Consider the following 19,011-nt stretch of genomic DNA (forward strand, 5'->3'; position numbering starts at 1 on the left):
CTCCGTCCTGGTCCTCCCCCTCTGATTCCTCGTGGGAGTCAGAAGTGCCACTGTCTGCTTACCTAAGCTCCACCCCGGAAGGGCCCGAAACCTCCTCTGCCATAACTATATTAGTAGATCTGGCAGGAGCAGAGCCCTGAGCATGAGGCGGGGTTGTATCCTGCTGAATGGGATTAGAGGGAAGCTGAAATTTTTCAAAAAGCGTTTTAAAAGATGAAAAAGTGGATGACAGCTCCTTCACAGAGGCTGCCAAGCCGGACTGCTGTTCAGAGTCCCTTTCCTTTACCAGGGAGTCTATGCATTCCTTACACAAAACCTTAGTCCAAGCTTCCCCTAAACTGTCCCTACAAGAGGCACACTTCTTTTTAGCGTTATGAGTGGACTTTGTCTTTACTGTGGATTTCTGAAATTACATACAGAAAGCATATTACATTCAGCGATTTTTTAACGGAAACAACCCTGGGTGTGTACCCGACCCACTTGTAGGGATCTGAGTCACCCCCACCTCCTGACCACCCAGGGGGTCTGTCCCCCTCTAAGTAAGGAACTATACATGGAGGGGGGGGGGGGGGGGAACAATCCTAGGTAGAGAGGACCCCTCCCCAGGGAACTCTTACCTTGGGAAGGCTAGAGATAGCGTCCGCATGAGTTGCAGCATCTGCCTCAGACATGACTGCAGGTGGTTGCTGTGTAGAGTCTTATGCTGTCTGCACGTGTAAAACGACTCACTCCAGCCTGAGCCTGGCCCCCTATCAGCACCGCGACCCGGAACCGGAAGTCGTGGGTCAAAGGTAGACGTCCGCCCTCCGCCGGAAATGACGTCGCCCGTCGTCCGGCCCGCTCGTTCCAAACAAAACAATGCGGCCTGTACAGGGAGAGCGGAGTGTCTTCCTTGCTGCAGCCCTGTGGACACGATAGGGGTCCCCCACAACCTGATGCTGCGCTCGACAAGGAAGGGGTGGCTTCTGTTTGCGGGTATGTACCGCCATCCAAACGCTGGAAGCCCCTGCTTCCCTGGGGTTGTTTGATAGAGGCCACAATCTCCCTGACTGTATAAGCCTGGTTCCCTGCACAGTGTCTCCCCACCGGAGGAAACACTATTAACTGAGGTCTGGCAGGGGAAGTGAGAGTTTTATGGGTTAGCGCAGTGTTTCCTAGAGGAAGAGGAGGAGACTATCTCTCAATAGTGGCTGTCCTGAATGACATAAAGGGGAAATAAACCGAACGTGCTCTTATGTAAGGTCTGCTTACCAGAAAACATTGACTCCTTTAATTAAAAAGAGAGAGTCAGAATGATCTTTAGCAAGATAATGCTTGCTGCAATGATGGAGTCTTGTGGACAAAGGCAAACCCCTCCTCCAGGGAAAACACGGATGGGATATGTGAAAAGACAATATGGAACCAAATAGTGTAATCCTGTTTTATTATAAAGATTAAAAAGCACATACGCCAAATGGTAGCTTACAAGAAAGTGTACCTTAACCCGGCACTGGGGCTGCAAGCGTGACTAGGCAGATGGTGCCTCACGGCTGGCCACCGCGGCTGGCCACCGCGGCTGGCGTGCGTACCAGCATCCTACCCGGAACAACCAATGGGACCGGAAGTTGCGTGAAGTAACGTGACCAAGTACTGCCTCGACATACGTTTCATTATTACATCATCAGGAAGCGTGATGACGTAATAACGAAACAAACGTCGAGGCGGTACTTGGTCACGTTACTTCATGCAACTTCCAGTTGTGTATATTCACCTATGGCACATTGCACTTTATTTATGTTTATAAATGATATTGTGTGGTTTAATTCACCAATTTATTTTGTTTTAGTGATCTAGAGCACCCTCTACACCACATCACATAATCTATGTGCTTAGTCTGCTTGTCTTCAGCAAACCGTTTGCAGGCTTTCTTGTGCATCATCTTTAGAAGAGGCTTCCTTCTGGGACGACAGCCATGCAGACTAATTCTTACAGTGTGCGGCGTATGGGCTGAGCACTGACAGGCCGACCCCCCCCCCCCCAACCCCTTCAACCTCTGCAGCAATGCTGGCAGGACTCATATGTCTATTTCCCAAAGACAGCCTCTGGATAGAACGCTGAGCATGTACACTAAACTTCTTTGGTCAACCATGGCGAGGCCTGTTCTGAGTGGAACCTGTCCTGTTAAACCACTGTATGGTCTTGGCCACAATGCTGCAGCTCAGTTTTAGGGTCTTGGCAATCTTATAGCCTAGGTCATCTTTATGTAGAGCAACAGTTATTTTTTTTATATCCTCAGAGTTCATGGCCATGAGGTGCCATGTTGACCTTCCAGTGACCAGTATGCGATAACCCCAAATTTAACACACCTGCTCCCCATTCACACCTGAGACTTTGTAACACTAACGAGTCACGTGACACCGGGGAGAGAAAATTGCTAACTGGGCCCAATTTGGACATTTTCACTTAGGGGTGTACTCACCTTTGTTGCCAGCAGTTTAGACATTCATGGCTGTGTGTTGAGTTATTTTGAGGGGACAGCAAATTTACACTGTTATACAAGCTGTACACTCACTACTTTATGATAGACTGACCGCAGGTCGGCCTGAATTTGTAGGAGTCTCCTCGCTCCATAAATACCTGCCCTGAACCTACTCATCTCGTCAACGTTCCTTTTCACATTACCGGTTCCAGTTTCTCGACGTCGACACTGCCACAAGGTTTTTCCTACACCGTGGTAGTTCGTATGAGTTCTACGAAAAATTAGATTGTTTGCCGAATTGGTCGCTGGTTTCGTTAATTTTTAAATTGCTGCCGAATCGTTCCGATCCTGGTACATTTTTGTATCACTGAGTTCCGTTCAGCATCGGTATGTTATGATAAATTTATTCTCATCTGCCTTTTCCATACTGTCCATGTATACTTTCGTTTAAATCTACACATAAAATACTGTTCAGCCCCGCTACTACAATCGCACCCTCTCCATGATAGCAACTAGGGGATCTCCAGTTGAGTGTGACCACCCAGGACATAAGAGGGTCAAGAATCGAGCCTTGTCAGTTTTGTCTATATGAAACAGCTGTGACAATTGTGCTGCTATGTAGTACATGTTGAGGTCAGGTAGAGTTGTCCCTCCCAGGTCTGTGGGGTTCTTCAATTTGCCCCATGGAAGTTTGTGTCTACTCTTGCCCCAGATGAATGTTTTGAGTATGACCTCCATAGCTTTGAAATGCTGAAGCACCGGGTAGTGCCAAAGCACATACAAGATCTTTGGTAGCAGCACCATTTTGATGAGGTTAATGCGTCCCACAACCCCTAATGGCAACCTAGCCCATATCTGGGTCTTGTGCTTAAGCATCTCAAAAAGAGGTTGTACATTAAGCTTAGTGTAGTCTGCTGGTGTCCGAGTGATGTGTATGCCCAAATACTTAATGCAGTCCACACTTTGGAGGGGGGAGCAGGGCCTGAGCTTGCGTAGTTGGGAAACTGTCTAGGGGAAGTATTTGGGATTAATTTTGAGCCATGAAAATGAGCCGAAACATTCTATCACGCCCAAGGCTATAGGAAGTGCATCTGTAGATCCAGCGATCTATAATAAGGTGTCATCAGCATAGGTGCTAACCTTCTCTGATGTGGGTCCTACTATGTCTGGGTTGGAGCATAGTGCTAAAGATAGGTGTTCCGCTGCGAGGACATATAGCAGAGGGGACAAGGGGCATCCCTGGTGCGTGCCTCTAATAAGGGAAAACTGCTTGGAAGTCCACCCGTTGGCTGCCACTTGACTCTGGTATAGCAGTTGGACCCATTTTATGAACCTGGGCCCTAAGCCGAACCCCTCCATGCATGTCCACTCAATAGAGTCGAACGCCTTAGCAGTGTCCAACGCAACTGCCATTTTTAACAGGACTGCAACATTGCAGTGGACAGATCGGACACCTAAATTACATTTTTGACACTTTTTTGGGAACCAGTGACATTACTACAGTAAAATCGGTGCTAAACAAATAGGATTTTTATAACAGCTTACCTGTAAAATCCTTTTCTTCGAGTACATCACGGGACACAGAGCCACAGTATTTACTGAATGGGTTATATAGGCACCTTCTGGTGATGGACACTGACACACCCTAGACAAGAAGTTTAACTCCCTATATAACCCCTCCCCTTACTGGGAGTACCTCAGTTTTGTAGCAAAGCAATATATGTGTATTAGAAGAGGGGAGGGACCTCTGTGTCCCGTAATGTACTCAAAGAAAAGGATTTTACAGGTAAGCTGTTATAAAAATCCTATTTTCTTTTTCGTACATCACGGGACACAGAGCCACAGTATTTAGCGAATGGGATGTCCAAGTGCAATGTTATCTGGAGGGGAGGGAGACACAAAAGTAGGATGCAATCAGACCTAAGGACTTATACTGCTGCGTGCAGCACACTGCACCCAAAGGCGATATCCTCATGCCTTCTCACATCCACTTGATAGAATCTGGTGAATGTATAGACTGAAGACCAAGTTGCGGCCTTGCAGATCTGAGCCATGGAGGCCTGGTGAAGCACTGCCCATGAAGAACTAACAGCCCTGGTGCAGTGCGCTTTGATTTGAAAAGGTGGAACTTTCCTCTTCAAACCATAAGCTTAAATAATTACTGTACTTGCCGAATCCACATAGCAATAGGAGATTTCTATGCTGCCTGTCTTTTTCTAGGACCTTCAGGTAACACAAACAAAACATCACTTTTCCGAACCTGAGCAGTCACCTCCAAATAGATTTTGACCGCTCTCACTACATCCAGGGAAAGTTAGTGACTTCTCTTCCGTAGAACAGGGTTCCAGAAAAAAAATGAAGGCAGAACAATACCCTGGTTTAGATGAAAACCTGAAACCACCTTAGGTAGAAAGCTAGGATGAGGACGCAATACTACTCTACCCTTGAACGATTAAATATGGCTCTTTACAAGAAAGAGCCGCCAATTCTGATACCCTTCTTGGAGAGGAAATGGCTACCAGAAAAAAATAGCTTCCTTGTCAAAAGGACCAAGGGAATATGTCGTATCGGCTCAAAAGGCTGTTTCTGTAATGCAGACAGAACTAAATTCAAGTCCCAAGGGTTCAGGGGTGCTCTAACCGGAGGATTAAGTCGCATTACCCCCTGTATAAAGCTTCGGACCAAAGAATGCGAAGCAAGCGGACGTCAAAACAATACAGATAAGGCTGAGACCTGGCCCTTGATAGTACTCAAGCCCAGCTTTATCTCTAACCCCATTTGCAGAAAAGCAAGGATTCCACCTATGACATACTTTCTGGGATGCCAACCCCTGGATTCACACCAGGAAACATATGCCTTCCAGACTGTATTATAAAAGGACTCTGGAAGCTGGCTTCTTTGTTATTAATCAAGGTAGATATCACAGAGCCTGAAAGCCTGCGATTCTTCAGAATGTGGGTTTCAATAGCCAAACCGTTAAATTTAGCGTTTGTAAGGTAGGATGGAACACTGGTTCTGCGATAGCAGGTCTGGACGTAGTGGTAGATGGCAGTAGGGCCCCCATGAACCCTACTGCCATCTTTACTATTTCTGCATACCAAGATCTTCTGGGCCACGCTGGGGCCACCAGAAGCACCTTCTTTTCCTGCTTGATTCTGCGAAGAAGTGGTGGTAGCAGCAGAATAGGAGGGAATGCATAAATCAGTGAGAACTGATCCCACGGGGTCACCAACGCATCCATCCCGCATGCAAGTGGATCCCTTGTTCTTGTCACAAAGTTGTCGATCTTGTTGTTGAACCTGGACGCAAACAGATCTACGTCCAGGATCCCCCCCTGGAATGAAGATTGCCAATATGTACGGCACATGCTTTCCTGCCCAGGTTAGGATCTGGTTTACTTCTCCCTGGGCTGCAGGACAAACCTGCAACCTGAATGTCCAAGCTTTTAGGGCTAGGTACACTGCCCGAATCTCTAGAATGTTGATGGGTAAAGTCCTCTCGGTTGGACCATTTCCCTGGACAGTCGTCTCTTCCAGAACTGCTCCCCAACCCGAGAGGCTGGCATCTGTTACCACCTTCCAGGTAACTGGTAAAAAAGGATTTCCCTTTCCGCAGATTCTCGGGTACCAACTAGGGCCGAAACAACTAATCGATTAAGAAATGAATCGATTACTATTTTCATAATCAATCGGCCAGTAACATAATGGGGTTAAAAAAACTAAACTTAGCCCTTTATAGTACAAAAAGAGCAAGTAAGTAAAACTAGAAAGGGTAATTTGGTGGGACTTTCAGGGTGCCAGGTGGAAAAAAGGTAATACAACACTTGTAAAAAAAAAAAATATATATAAAAAAGGCGGACAAACGTTTTAAAACTAATAGTGTTGGCTATACAAACATTGCGCAGACATAAGTACACATCTAGTAGATGGATAAACAGAGGTCTTTCAGCAATTGTCCCAACATGTTTCGCCCGCTGGCATATTCTTTTGTATACTGTATATTCTGTAAGTTTTTAATTGTATTCTTGTTTTATGTAGTGACACATCTACTTCTGTCTTTCAACAAATATCCCCTGAGGAAGCCCCAGTGGGCGAAACATGTTGGGACACAATTGCTGAAAGACCTCTGTTTATCCATCTACTAGATGTGTACTTATGTCTGCGCAATGTTTGTATAGCCAACACTATTGGTTTTAAAAACAGCCGTTAAAGCCGTTTAATAGATTTTGATATATAATTTCTTTTACAAGTGTTGTTGTATTACCTTTTTTCTACCCGACACCCTGATAGTCCCACCAAATTACCCTTTCTAGATTTAAATACTATTCAGGGATGGCGGTGCCTCTTATTGACACTGTCACCTATCCATACCAACTACTACAAAAAGAGCAAATAATCGCTACTGTAAATATTACTTTCACTGTTCCACAGAAAAAAAAAAAAAAAACCACCACACACACCCTCTACAGTAGTGATTTGCTCTATAAAAAGGGTTCATTTTAGTTTTTTTAACCCCATTATTTTACTAAACGTCTTAGGGCCTGGTTCACACCTATGCGTTTTTTGCATAAACGCGACAGTTAATTTAACATGGTTTCCTATGGGACACGTTCACATCTATGCTTTTGTTTCAGCCGCTGCCTTATTTGGAAAGGGTCAAGAACTTTTTTCAACACAAAACGGTACTTTTTTGGTTCGATATACTTTAATGTAGAAGCTGCAGAAAAGCATGTAGTGTGTTTTTGCAGCAATTTGTGTTTTTTTTATCTGCCCAACAACAAATTGGCCAAAGCATAAAAAAAAATATATATATATATATATATATATATATATATATATATATATATATATATATATATATATATATATATATATATATATATATATATATATATATATATATATATAGCATTCAAATCGCAGCAAAATCACGTTTGCAAAAATCAAAACACACACAAAAAGCACTGCAGAAACAGATCAAAAGCAAACTGCATAGGTGTGCACTAAGCCTTATGCTGGCCACATGGATCAATTTTCAGACGAGAATATTCAGACGAAAAATCTTTGTACATTCGCTGAATGAAAGAATGTTGTTTGAAAATTTCACTTGCTTTTAACATTCTGTTTTAAAATGAATGTAATTTCTGAACGAAAACCGCATACACGGTCTAAAAATTCCTTTGACCAAGAAGTTTTCTATTTCTAAATTTTCCCTTCACTGTGGTTGAAAACAAACGTCGATTTGACCCCACTAACGATTAGAAAATCGAAAGAACGTTCTTAAAATTACATTTTTTTTTAAGGAAGACATTGTTTTTGTATGGCCAGCATATAATATATTACAGTCCTGTTTGAAAATCTGAAAAGCAGTCTAACTTTTTTTTTTTTCTTTAAATAAAAAAAAAAAAAAAAATTGCTCTCTGAGTCTGATGATATTTACAAGCTTCAGCCTCTAATAGTATATACAGTATATCTCTTCTGTCTGTTATTCTCAGAGTGGATTAGAGATTTTGCTCCCTAACCATATAGTTGGTCATTTATATTTACCATTGCATAGAGATATTTAAGAATAAATTGTCTTTTTTTAAACTTTACATATTAACTAAATTATACACCACACTTTTAAGGTTATTAACTAATTAATCTAAACAATAATCGGCCAACTAATCGATTATGAAAATAATCGTTAGTTGCAGCCCTAGTACCAACCACCAACTGAGGCTCTGACGCACTATTGGCGACAAACGCATCGGAAAATCTAGCGCCTGGACTTTCTTGTTCCAGGCAGACAGGATATTTCTGATAAGGGGGAAAAATAGGAACATGCAGGTATGCATCCTTGATGTCGATTGAAGCCAGAAGTTCTCCTCCTTGTAGGATGGAGACTACCGATCGGATTGATTCCATGCGAAAAGATTTAATTTTTAGGAACCGGTTTAGATCTCTGAGATCTAGAATGGGTCTGACATCTCCATTTGGTTTTGGCACCGTGAAAAGGTTTGAATAAACCCCCCAACTCCTGCTCTTCCATGGGAACCACCATGATCACTTTTTGCGATAAAAGTCAGTCTAACGCTTGAAGGAGAGACTTTTTTCTCTGGGCCTTTGGGGACATTTGATCTGAGGAAACGAGGAGATGGGAATTTTCGAAACTCTAGTTTGTAACCTATAGTTATTGTGGAGATCACCCATCTGTCCTGGAAATCCTCCTGCCAGACCTTTGAGAACTGTAACAGTCTTCTCCCCACTCAGATGAGCGGGGGCACCCCTTCATAAAGAGGCTTTAGCGTTCTGTCTTGTAGGTTTCCTCCCCCAGGAATTCTTTTGTCCCTGGGGTTAACTCTGAGTTTTTACCTCTTGAACCTGACGGTGGAGGCCATCGTGACTGCCTGGAGGCTGATGACCCTGGCACTGGAGAAAGAGCCTGTTTATATGAGGGACGTTTACTCCTTTTCTTAACTGACAAAAGGGCACTTTTCCCACTTGAAATCTTTTGGATATAATTGTCCAAATCATCCCCAAACAGCCCTACACCGTGAAAGGGAAAACCAGCCAGGAGCTTTTTGCACGGCGCTTCGGATGACCACTTTTTCAACCATAAGATTCTATGCATATGCACCAACCCAAGCGTAAGGCGAGATGTCTTAAGGATAGAATCTGATTGAGACAACTGCAAAACACAAAGCTCGGCTAACTGGGACTGCTGTTCAGGGAAAACCTTGAGCACCTGTATGTCAGTAGATTGACATACCCCAATTGCCGCCACTGCAGGTTGAGCTACTCAACCTGCCAAGGGAAAAAAACGTTTAAACAGGAATTCCACCTTTTTATCGGTTGGATCCCTAAGCATTTGAGCGTTATCAATAGGACAAGTCAAACTTTTATTCACAGAGGATATAGCAGCGTCAATTGCTGGTATACCCCACATCTTTGTAAATTTTTCCTCCATAGGATAAAAGTGTTGAAAACTTTTTAGGAGGGAAAAAAAAAATGTTTATCTGGGTGATCCCACTCAGAATAAATAAGCTTTTCCAGCAATGAATGAACAGGAAAAGCATGCACAGCTTTAGGAGGCTTCAGTGAACCCAAAGAAGAAGTGGGCTTTTCAATCGACTTAGTTACGGGTAACTTAAATGTGGAGTGGACCATTTCAGTAAGAGATTGCACCAGCCTGTGAAGCTGAAGAGGGTCCTTCCCCACTTGATTCCACAGAAGAGGAGTCATCAGTCTCTTCCTGGTCCCCTGAGGGGATTCATCTCCACTTTCCCAGAGTTCCTCTGTTTGAGGGTCCTGGGTGGTAGAAGGGGACCTAATGCATTTTCTTCCACTTTGTGAAGATGCGATTAAGGCCACTAATCTTTCCTCCAATCCACTCATGGCTGAGGAAAAAACCTGAGTAATATATACAGGGGCTGAAATTCCAGAAGCAGTTGCAGCCCCTAACCCCGATGGCTCACTCTGACCAGCCTCCCTGGGTCTTTCAGGGGGAGATGGCGTTGCAGAGGGGGGGGTCCTCAGAGCCTGAGGGAGATCCCTTTCAGCCCCTATTTTTCGGGGTATTTGTACCTCCCCTTCTGCCCATAGTGTTAAGCACGAATGCAGAGGTACTACCAGAAATGCACCCACTGCTGAGCAAAATAGTTCAGCAACTGCCGCTGCTATCAAGGCTCAGTCTGATGCTAAGTAAACGTGTCTGGGAATGCCTGTGTCACCCACACTCACATGCCATCCATCTGCTCTGTGTCTCTCCTTTAGCTGTGTGCACCTGCAAAAAGTACACCTTTATAGCTATGCATAGCCCGCGTTGTCCGACACCGCGCTGATGCTCCACCCCCCCTCCTTCGACCACCCCTCATCTTTTTTCAAAAAAGACCATTTTCCCGCGCGAGCAGGGGCCCTGATCGGATCGCAAGTGGAGGGGGGGCTGGGGCAGAGGAGAGAGGGGGGCCGGTGGATGGAGAGCCGCCGTAATGGCGGCGGGAGCGGTGCGGCATACTGCCGACTGACCCATGGCCTCTAGCCTGGAAAGAAGCTGCGGGGGGACATTCCTGAAAAGAGAAAACCCCCCTAACCACATCCTACCTGGAGCTTGGGCTGGAGGAAGCGTGCAGCTTGTGACACAGAGCAAAACTGACAAGCATGGAACAGGTACGTGCTCTTGACAGCCCCCGGTGGCGACTTTAGGCATAGCAACGTTACTTAAAGGAGAAAACCCACAAGAATTAGAAAAATTCCTTAGAAATCTCCCTTACCTTATCCAGCTGCAGGGTTCTGTGGTAAACCAAACAGACCCAATCTTCACCAATCACGGTGGGCTCCGTTAAAAAACCTTCAGAAACCAGGGCCCCTTGTTATCGGGGGATCCACGCTCCTGGGGTTGTAAAGCACCCTGCCAGGAAGACATGGCTGAAAAAAAACAAACACTGGATCCCGGGGTCCAGCTCTCTAAAAAGTGAAGCGTTATAGGCAGAACCTCATTTCTGCCGACACGAGGCCCGGGTACCATTCAATTCGACCCCTGAAAAAGACACTTTGAATGGATCCGGTTGCTTGGCTTGCCCCGGCAAAGATTTCTCCAGCGTAGCTCAGCACAGCACATCTTTACTCGTGACCAACACCTTAGACACTGGCGAAAAAACTGAGGTAATGCCGGTAAGGGGGGGGGGGGGTTATATGGGGAGTTAAACTTCCGGTCTAGGGTGTGCTAGTGAACGTGACCTAAAGGTGCCTATATAACCCATTCAGTAAATACTGTGGCTCTGTGTCCCATGATGTACGAAAAAGAAATATGCCCGGTTATTGTACTAATGACACTGGCAGTGAAGGGGTTAACATCAGGGGCGATCAAGGGTTTAAATTAGGGCTGAAACAACTAATCGATTAATCGACAACTAATCGATTATGAAATTAATCGATTACTATTTTCATAATCGATTAATCGGCCAGTAACATAATGGGGTTAAAAATAATAAAATTAGCCCTTTATAGTACAAAAAGAGCAAATAATCGCTACTGTAAATATTACTTTCACAGTTCTACATTAAAAAAATTAACCCCTTACAGTAGTGATCATTTGCTTTTTTTGTACTATAAAGGGCTCATTTTAGTTTTTTTTAACCCCATTATGTTACTAAACATTTTACACCTGGTTTACATCTTTGTGTTTTTTGGTGCTTTTTGCAGAAACACACTACAGTTCATTTAACATGGTTTTCTATGGGACACGTTCACAACTATACTTTTTTTCAGCCGCTGCGTATTTGGAAAGGGTCAGGGACTTTTTTTTTTTTTTTTAACGCAAAACGGTGCTTTTTTGGTTCAATATACTTCAATGGAGAAGCTGCAGAAAAGCACGTAATTTGTTTTTGCAGCAATTTGTATTTTTTAATCTGCCCAACAACAAATTGGCCAAAAAAACTGTATTTCTCTTCTAATAGTGTATATATAGTATATCTCTTCTGTCTGTTATTCTCAGAGTGGATTTAATATTTTGCTCCCTAACCATATAGTTGGTTGTTTATATTTACCACTGCATAGAGATATTTAAGAATACATTGTTTTTTTTTTAAAAAAAACTTTACATACTAACTAAATTATACACCACACTTTTTTTTAAGGTTATTAACCGATTAATCGATTAATCGAAACAATAATCGACCAACTAATCGATTATGAAAATAATCGTTAGTTGCCGCCCTAGTTTAAATGTGTTCCCCTGCAGGTGTTTTGTAACTGTATGGGGGATGGGCTGCCTGGGGAAATACACAGATCAGTCTCCCTGCACAGCAGAAAGACAGGATCTGTCTGATCTCCCCTGCCAGAACGGAGATCTGCCTTGTTTACACAGGCAGATCCCCGTTCTGGCACTGCAGAGAACGATTGCGGGTGGCCGGCGGACAGAGTCGGTCCCACCTGCTGATTTGCTCCCCCGCTGGCCAGTGGATGGGCACGCAAGTGCCCACAATATAGAGTTCCCGAGCCCACGTACAATGACGGTGATTCATGGGAATGAGCCGACCTGCCGCAGTACGATGACGGCGGCTGGTTGGCAAGTGGTTAAGGAACCAGCAGCCGTTGGCATCCTTAACAACCAATAAACAACCTGGTTGTTAAGGAGGGGGCAGCCTCGAGTCATCAGCTGGTTCCCGGACAGTTGAATTTTTTTTATTTATTTATTTTTTAAACACCATTTGCCAGCAACACAAAATGAAAAAAAAATATATATATTTATATAATGATAATAATAAAAATAATAATTAAAAAAAAAAAAAAAAAAAAAAAAAGTCGTGCAGTCCCCCCAGAATCCATACCAGACCAATTTTGAAGGGATCCCCATGCCAAAAAAAAAACCACACACCCACACCATTAAGACAGTTTGACAATTCCAATGACAATATTTTTTTTTTTAATGTCCCCCGGTGTAGATCCATAGTCAATCACGACACCTTCCTTTAACAAGCCGACCCGAAAAAAATAATAAATTTAAAAAAAAAAAAAAAAAAAAAAAAACACGGGGGAAAGAAGGTTTGCTTGTGCCGAAGCCCCCTGCCATCTGACTGTTCTTAAATAACCAAGGGATGGGGCCACCCGGTCTGATCAAGGGGTGATCCCACTCCCTTGTGACATAGTCAGCCAGGGGCATGCTGGGTCGATGGCTTCACAAGGGGTCAGGTTCCCCTGGTGATGTCACCGGATGGCCCCACCCCTTAGATATTTAAGAACAGTCAGAAGGCGGAGCTGGCAGACTGCGGGAGTGCGGGTGACTTCATAAAATAACCCATGCTGTATTTTAGCGGCTATTTTTTAGTGGATAGCGAGAACATTTTGAAAAACGCTGTGGGTTATCTTCCCACATACTCAGATGTGGCAAGATACTGCCTTGTGAACGGAGCCCAATGTCACAGAACATCCAGACATTAGTTTTCTCCTGTATTATATAGTGCAAATATTGTAGACCAGACAAGATAATATGATATGATGTAGAACATTTCCCATCCCCCCTCACACACGCCCATTAGTTTACTACGTGTATGGAGCGAGTGCAGCTTACCTGATACTCAGGATACTCGAACATATAAGTCATGCTGCACCTGTTCCTCTCAAAGGCGAAGAATACATCTCTGACCCCTAAGACTACTATTAGCAGCAATATGCCATTGAACAGGGCGCTCGCTATCTTCATATTGCACCTTTGTACGGAAGCCCTTGTATGAATGTACACACAATCAATGAGAAGAGGACACTGCTCCCTGCTATCGCACACACACTGTCATCCTCAGCACTGCCCTGACTCCTACACACCACACACACTCATCACCACACACAAGCCGCACCTTCACTTCCTGGAGCGCATGCAACGAGCTCATTCATTGGAGGCTGTTCTTCCTTAGCGATTGGCTGATGGATCGCGCCCATTCATTGGCTGTTGTAGAAACGGTTGTTGGAATTTTGTAAAGAAGCGTGCTGCCCAGTGCTGTATATCCTGTTATGTAGTGTTATATTATGAGATGTATAATGTTTGGAAGTACTAGAAGCACCTCTTTTGCTGCTGTTTTTATTATTTTTTTTAGAAGTGTGGAGACCCTGCCTTAATGTGGAGCTTGGTGATTTTTACGTACACAGGTAACATAGCTCCCAAATGTCCCTGATTTCGAGGGACTGTCCCTGATTCGGAGAAATGTCCCTCTATCCCTCTTTCCCCCTCGTTTGTCCCTCATTCTGGTCTGATCTATATAGTTGTATATAGACCTATAGTTGTATATGACCTTTCATCCAATTTCTAAATTGCTGCATTTGTAAATTTAAATAAAAGCCAATATAAAGGAATAGTAGTGGTAAGAAAAGCCCTTGTAGATTTAATTAAGCTTTTTTTTTTTTTTTTGGTTAATTCTACTTTAAAGGGGTGTGGCAGGGGGCATGTCCTATGCCTACATACATTTGCTAGTAGGTGTCCCTCATTTCCATCTCAAAATGTTGGGAGGTAAGCAGTGACGGTTGCTATAGTTTTAAAGGGACACTAAAGGTTCAGGGTTTTTTTTTTTTAAATAACAAATATGTCATACTTATCTCCACCGTGCAGCTCGTTTTGCACAGAGAGGCCCCGAACATCCTCTTCTGGGGTCCCTTGGCGGCTCTCTCGGCTCCTCCCCACATCTGATAACCCCTTGGGAGACACGCTTCCCCGAGGGGTTACCTTGCGGGCACACTCCCGAGTCCATCATTCGGCGTCCATAGACACCGAATGCAGGACTCGGCCCCGCCCCTTGGCGGCCGCGTCATTGGATTTGATTGACAGCAGCGGGAGCCAATGGCTGTGCTGCTATCCAATCAAGAGCAGAGAACCCCCTGCAGAGAGAGAGCGCGTCCCCGTGGGACAAGTTCGAGGGTTCAGCTAAGTAAAACTGGAGGGCGGGTCATGGACAAGTGTTTTTTCAGGGTTCCACCCAAATTTTGAACAATATCTGTATGTATTCTCTTCCTTGCCTAGATGCTTACATTGCCGTTTAAAAAAATTTAAATCGCCGTAATTACCTTTTATTTTTCTATTCTTCTTTGCACTTCCTGGTTCTCCTCCCGTGGGAGTAGGCGTGTTTCTAGCCTCTCCCAGACTCCGCACAGTCTCCTGGGAGCTAGTCTCAGGCTTCCCAGGATGCCACTGAGCATGTGCGGGAAGGAGCGGTGAATGCTGGGAGCACAGCATTCACCGCATCCAGGAAATAAATGCTTGTGGGCTTCAAATGCCCACAATGAAGATGGAAACCGCCTGCAGTGAATAATATAAGTTATTCTTTCCGACGAAATCTGACACAGGCAGACATATTACACATAATATGTGAGTATGTAATGCTGAGAAGAAAAGTTTGTGAATGAACTAAAAAAAAAAAAAAAACGATAGATAGGTGGACCCCCGCTTTAATGCATTAAGGTGAAAAAAACACAAACCTTTAGTGTCCCTTTAAGATTGGGGGGTGTCAGACCCCGCCCACCCTTTTGACCCCTTCCACTTCTCATAAGCTCCACACCTTATAGAATCCACCCACTCCGTCCCCTGTAGTACATCATATACCAGGCTGTACATTATACATCGGGCTCTGTACATCATATACCAGGTTGTACATTATACACCGGGCTCTGTCCTTCATATACCAGGCTATACATTATACACCGGGCTCTGTACATCATATACCAGGCTGTACATTATACACAGGGCTCTGCACATCATATACCAGGCTGTACATTATACACAGGGCTCTGCACATCATATACCAGGCTGTACATTATACACAGGGCTCTGCACATCATATACCAGGCTGTACATTATACACAGGGCTCTGCACATCATATACCAGGCTGTACATTATACACAGGGCTCTGTACATCATATACCATCCTGTACATTATACACAGGGCTCTGCACATCATATACCAGGCTCTACATTATACACAGGGCTCTGCACATCATATACCAGGCTCTACATTATACACAGGGCTCTGTACATAATATACCAGGCTCTACATTATACACAGGGCTCTGCACATCATATACCAGGCTCTACATTATACACCGGGCTCTGTACATAATATACCAGGCTCTACATTATACACAGGGCTCTGTATATCATATACCAGGCTGTACATTATACACCGGGGCTCTGAACATCATATACCAGGTTGTACATTATACACAGGGCTCTGTACATCATATACAATGCTGTACATTATACACAGGGCTCTGTATATCATATACCAGGCTGTACATTATACACCGGGCTCTGTACAACATATACCAGGCTCCACATTATACACAGGGCTCTGTACATCATATACCAGGCTCTACATTATACACAGTGCTCTGTACATCATATACCAGGCTCTGTATATCATATACCAGCTTCTACATTATACACCGGGCTCTGTACATCATATACCAGGCTCTACATTATACACAGGGCTCTGTACATCATATACCATGCTGTATATTATACACAGGGCTCTGTACATCATATACCAAGCTCTACATTATACACAGGGCTCTGTATATCATATACCAGGCTGTACATTATACACCGGGCTCTGTACAACATATACCAGGCTCTACATTATACACAGGGCTCTGTACATCATATACCAGGCTCTACATTATACACAGGGCTCTGTACATCATATACCAGGCTCTACATTATACACCGGGCTCTGTACGTCATATACCAGGCTCTATATTATACACTGGGCTCTGTACATCATATACCAGGCTCTACATTATACACCGGGCTCTGTACATCATATACCAGGCTCTACATTATACACAGGGCTGTGTACATCATACACCAGGCTCTGTACATCTACATTATACACAGGTGTGACAGACTCACCCAGGACAGAGGCTTTTGGAGGGGACTGAATGCTAGCCTCTTGCCTACCGGCTATGGGCCCTGGCATTTGAGGGAGCTACAAGCATTTAGGATGATATTCTGTTATGTAATGCAAAAGGACATTATTAAGTAGGCCATGATGGTCTCTGCCATTTGGGGTGTGGCTGTATTCCAATGTTCTATTGTGTCTGTCTGCCTTGGATATTATGGCATGTGTATGTACAGTCGGGGCGGAAAGTATTCTTCAATTTTTTAACTCTTTGTTATATTGCAGCCATTTGCTAAAATCATTTAGGTTCATTTTGTTTTCCTCATTAATGTACACACAGCACCCCATATTGACAGAAAAACACAGAATTGTCGACATTATTGCAGATTTATTAAAAAAAAAAAAAACTGAAATATCACATGGTCCTACGTATTCAGACCCTTTGCTCAGTATTTAGTAGAAGCACCCTTTTGATCTAATACAGTCATTAGTCTTTTTCGGAAAGATGCAACAAGTTTTTCACACCTGGATTTGGGGATCCTCTGCCAATCCTCTTTGCAGATCCTCTCCAGTTCTGTCAGGTTGGATTGTAAACGTTGGTGGACAGCCATTTTTAGGTCTCTCCCGAGATGCTCAATTGGACAGGTGATGAGCAGTGTCTGGTTTTCTCCACACATACCGCTTCAATTTAAGGCCAAAAAGTTCTATCTTGGTCTCATCAGACCAAAGAATCTTATTTCTCACCATCTTGGAGTCCTTTAGGTGTTTTTTAGCTAACTTCATGCGGGCTTTCATGTGTCTTGCACTGAGGAGGGGCTTCCGTCAGGCCACTCTGCCATAAAGCCCCGACTGGTGGAGGGCTGCAGTGATGATTGACTTTCTACAACTTTCTCCCATCTCCCGACTGCATCTATGGAGCTCAGCCACTGTGATCTTTGGGCTCTTCTTTACCTCTCTCACCAAGGCTCTTCTCCCCCGATAGCTCAGGTTGGCCAGACGGCCAGCTCTAGGAAGGGTTCTGGTTGTTCCAAACGTCTTCCATTTAAGCTCTTAGGAACCTTAAGCGCAGCAGAATTTTTTTTGTAACCTTGGCCAGATCTGTGCCTTGCCACAATTCTGTCTCTGAGCTCTTCAGGCAGTTCCTTTAACCTCATGATTCTCATTTGCTCTGACATGCACTGTGAGCTGTAAGGGCTTATATAGACAGGTGTGTGGCTTTCCTAATCAAGTCCAATCAGTATAATCAAACACAGCTGGACTCAAATGAAGGTGTAGAACCATCTCAAGGATGATCAGAAGAAATGGACAGCACCTGAGTTAAATATGTGTCACATATTAAATGAGTGTCACAGCAAAGGGTCTGAATACTTAGCACCATGTGATTATTCAGTTTTTCAGTTTTTCTTTTTTAATAAATCTGCAAAAATGTCAACAATTCTGTTTTTCTGCCAATATGGGGTGCTGTGTGTACATTAATGAGTAAAAAAATGAGCTTAAATGATTTTAGCAAATGGCTACAATATAACAAAGAGTGAAAAATTTAAGGGGGTCTGAATACTTTCCGTCCCCACTGTAGATTACTGCTGATTGGACATACTACCCCGCCCGGTATGCAAAGGGGGGTATTGTCCAGAGTATTACCTGTGTTTTTAATAAACAGTCCATGTTCAGCAACCAAACGAGTATTGTCTTGTTTGTGGTTGAAAGCAGTTGGAATATCTGATATCTATATTCAGACTGGGAGGAAGCGGTATATGACGAAAGCACTCAAGCGGAATGTGGGACGTTTCGTTACAACAGGGCTTTACTAAAGCAGATGAATCATGCCTATCTATTGTATAACCACATCGGACACCTCTACCAATCTCTACCAATCGATGTACCAGCTGGCTGTTTTTGTACTGACTTTTCTTACCAATTCGTTCACTCACCTGAAAACCCAACAGAGCACCCAGGATGGGAATGCCTAAGGCATATAGAGCACAGATCCTGCAAAGAGACAGGTTTTCTTTACCTGCACCCTACAAGGAAACATGTCCCCCCTTGCTGGGTGACCGCAGCCGCAACACTTGTAAACTTTTGTTTTAATTTTGCATATAGTATCACAGGGAACTGAAAGTTAAAGAAAAGCCAACATGCTAGCTCATCACCAGAGCTGGCATAGAGGGGACATTTTACAATGGGGACACATCT

At 43.9% G+C, this 19,011-nt stretch overlaps 1 protein-coding gene across 4 annotated transcripts in view; it reads right to left on the bottom strand.

The window, feature by feature from the left end:
- Positions 1 to 14,714, bottom strand: part of PGAP1 (post-GPI attachment to proteins inositol deacylase 1) — a 479,543-nt gene extending 464,829 nt beyond the window's left edge. The window contains exon 1 of one of the 4 annotated variants that reach the window (XM_073633146.1): positions 13,508 to 14,714. In XM_073633146.1, the coding sequence (XP_073489247.1) occupies positions 13,508 to 13,639 (132 nt within the window). In that variant the 5' untranslated portion in view covers positions 13,640 to 14,714. The remainder of the gene's footprint in view (positions 1 to 13,507) is intronic. The other 3 variants (XM_073633147.1, XM_073633144.1, XM_073633145.1) reach the window with 3 other exon arrangements.
- Between the last annotated feature and the right edge of the window lie 4,297 nt (positions 14,715 to 19,011).

This window comes from Aquarana catesbeiana, linkage group LG06, assembly GCF_042186555.1.
Source record: "Aquarana catesbeiana isolate 2022-GZ linkage group LG06, ASM4218655v1, whole genome shotgun sequence".
Taxonomy (NCBI): Eukaryota; Metazoa; Chordata; class Amphibia; order Anura; family Ranidae; genus Aquarana; species Aquarana catesbeiana.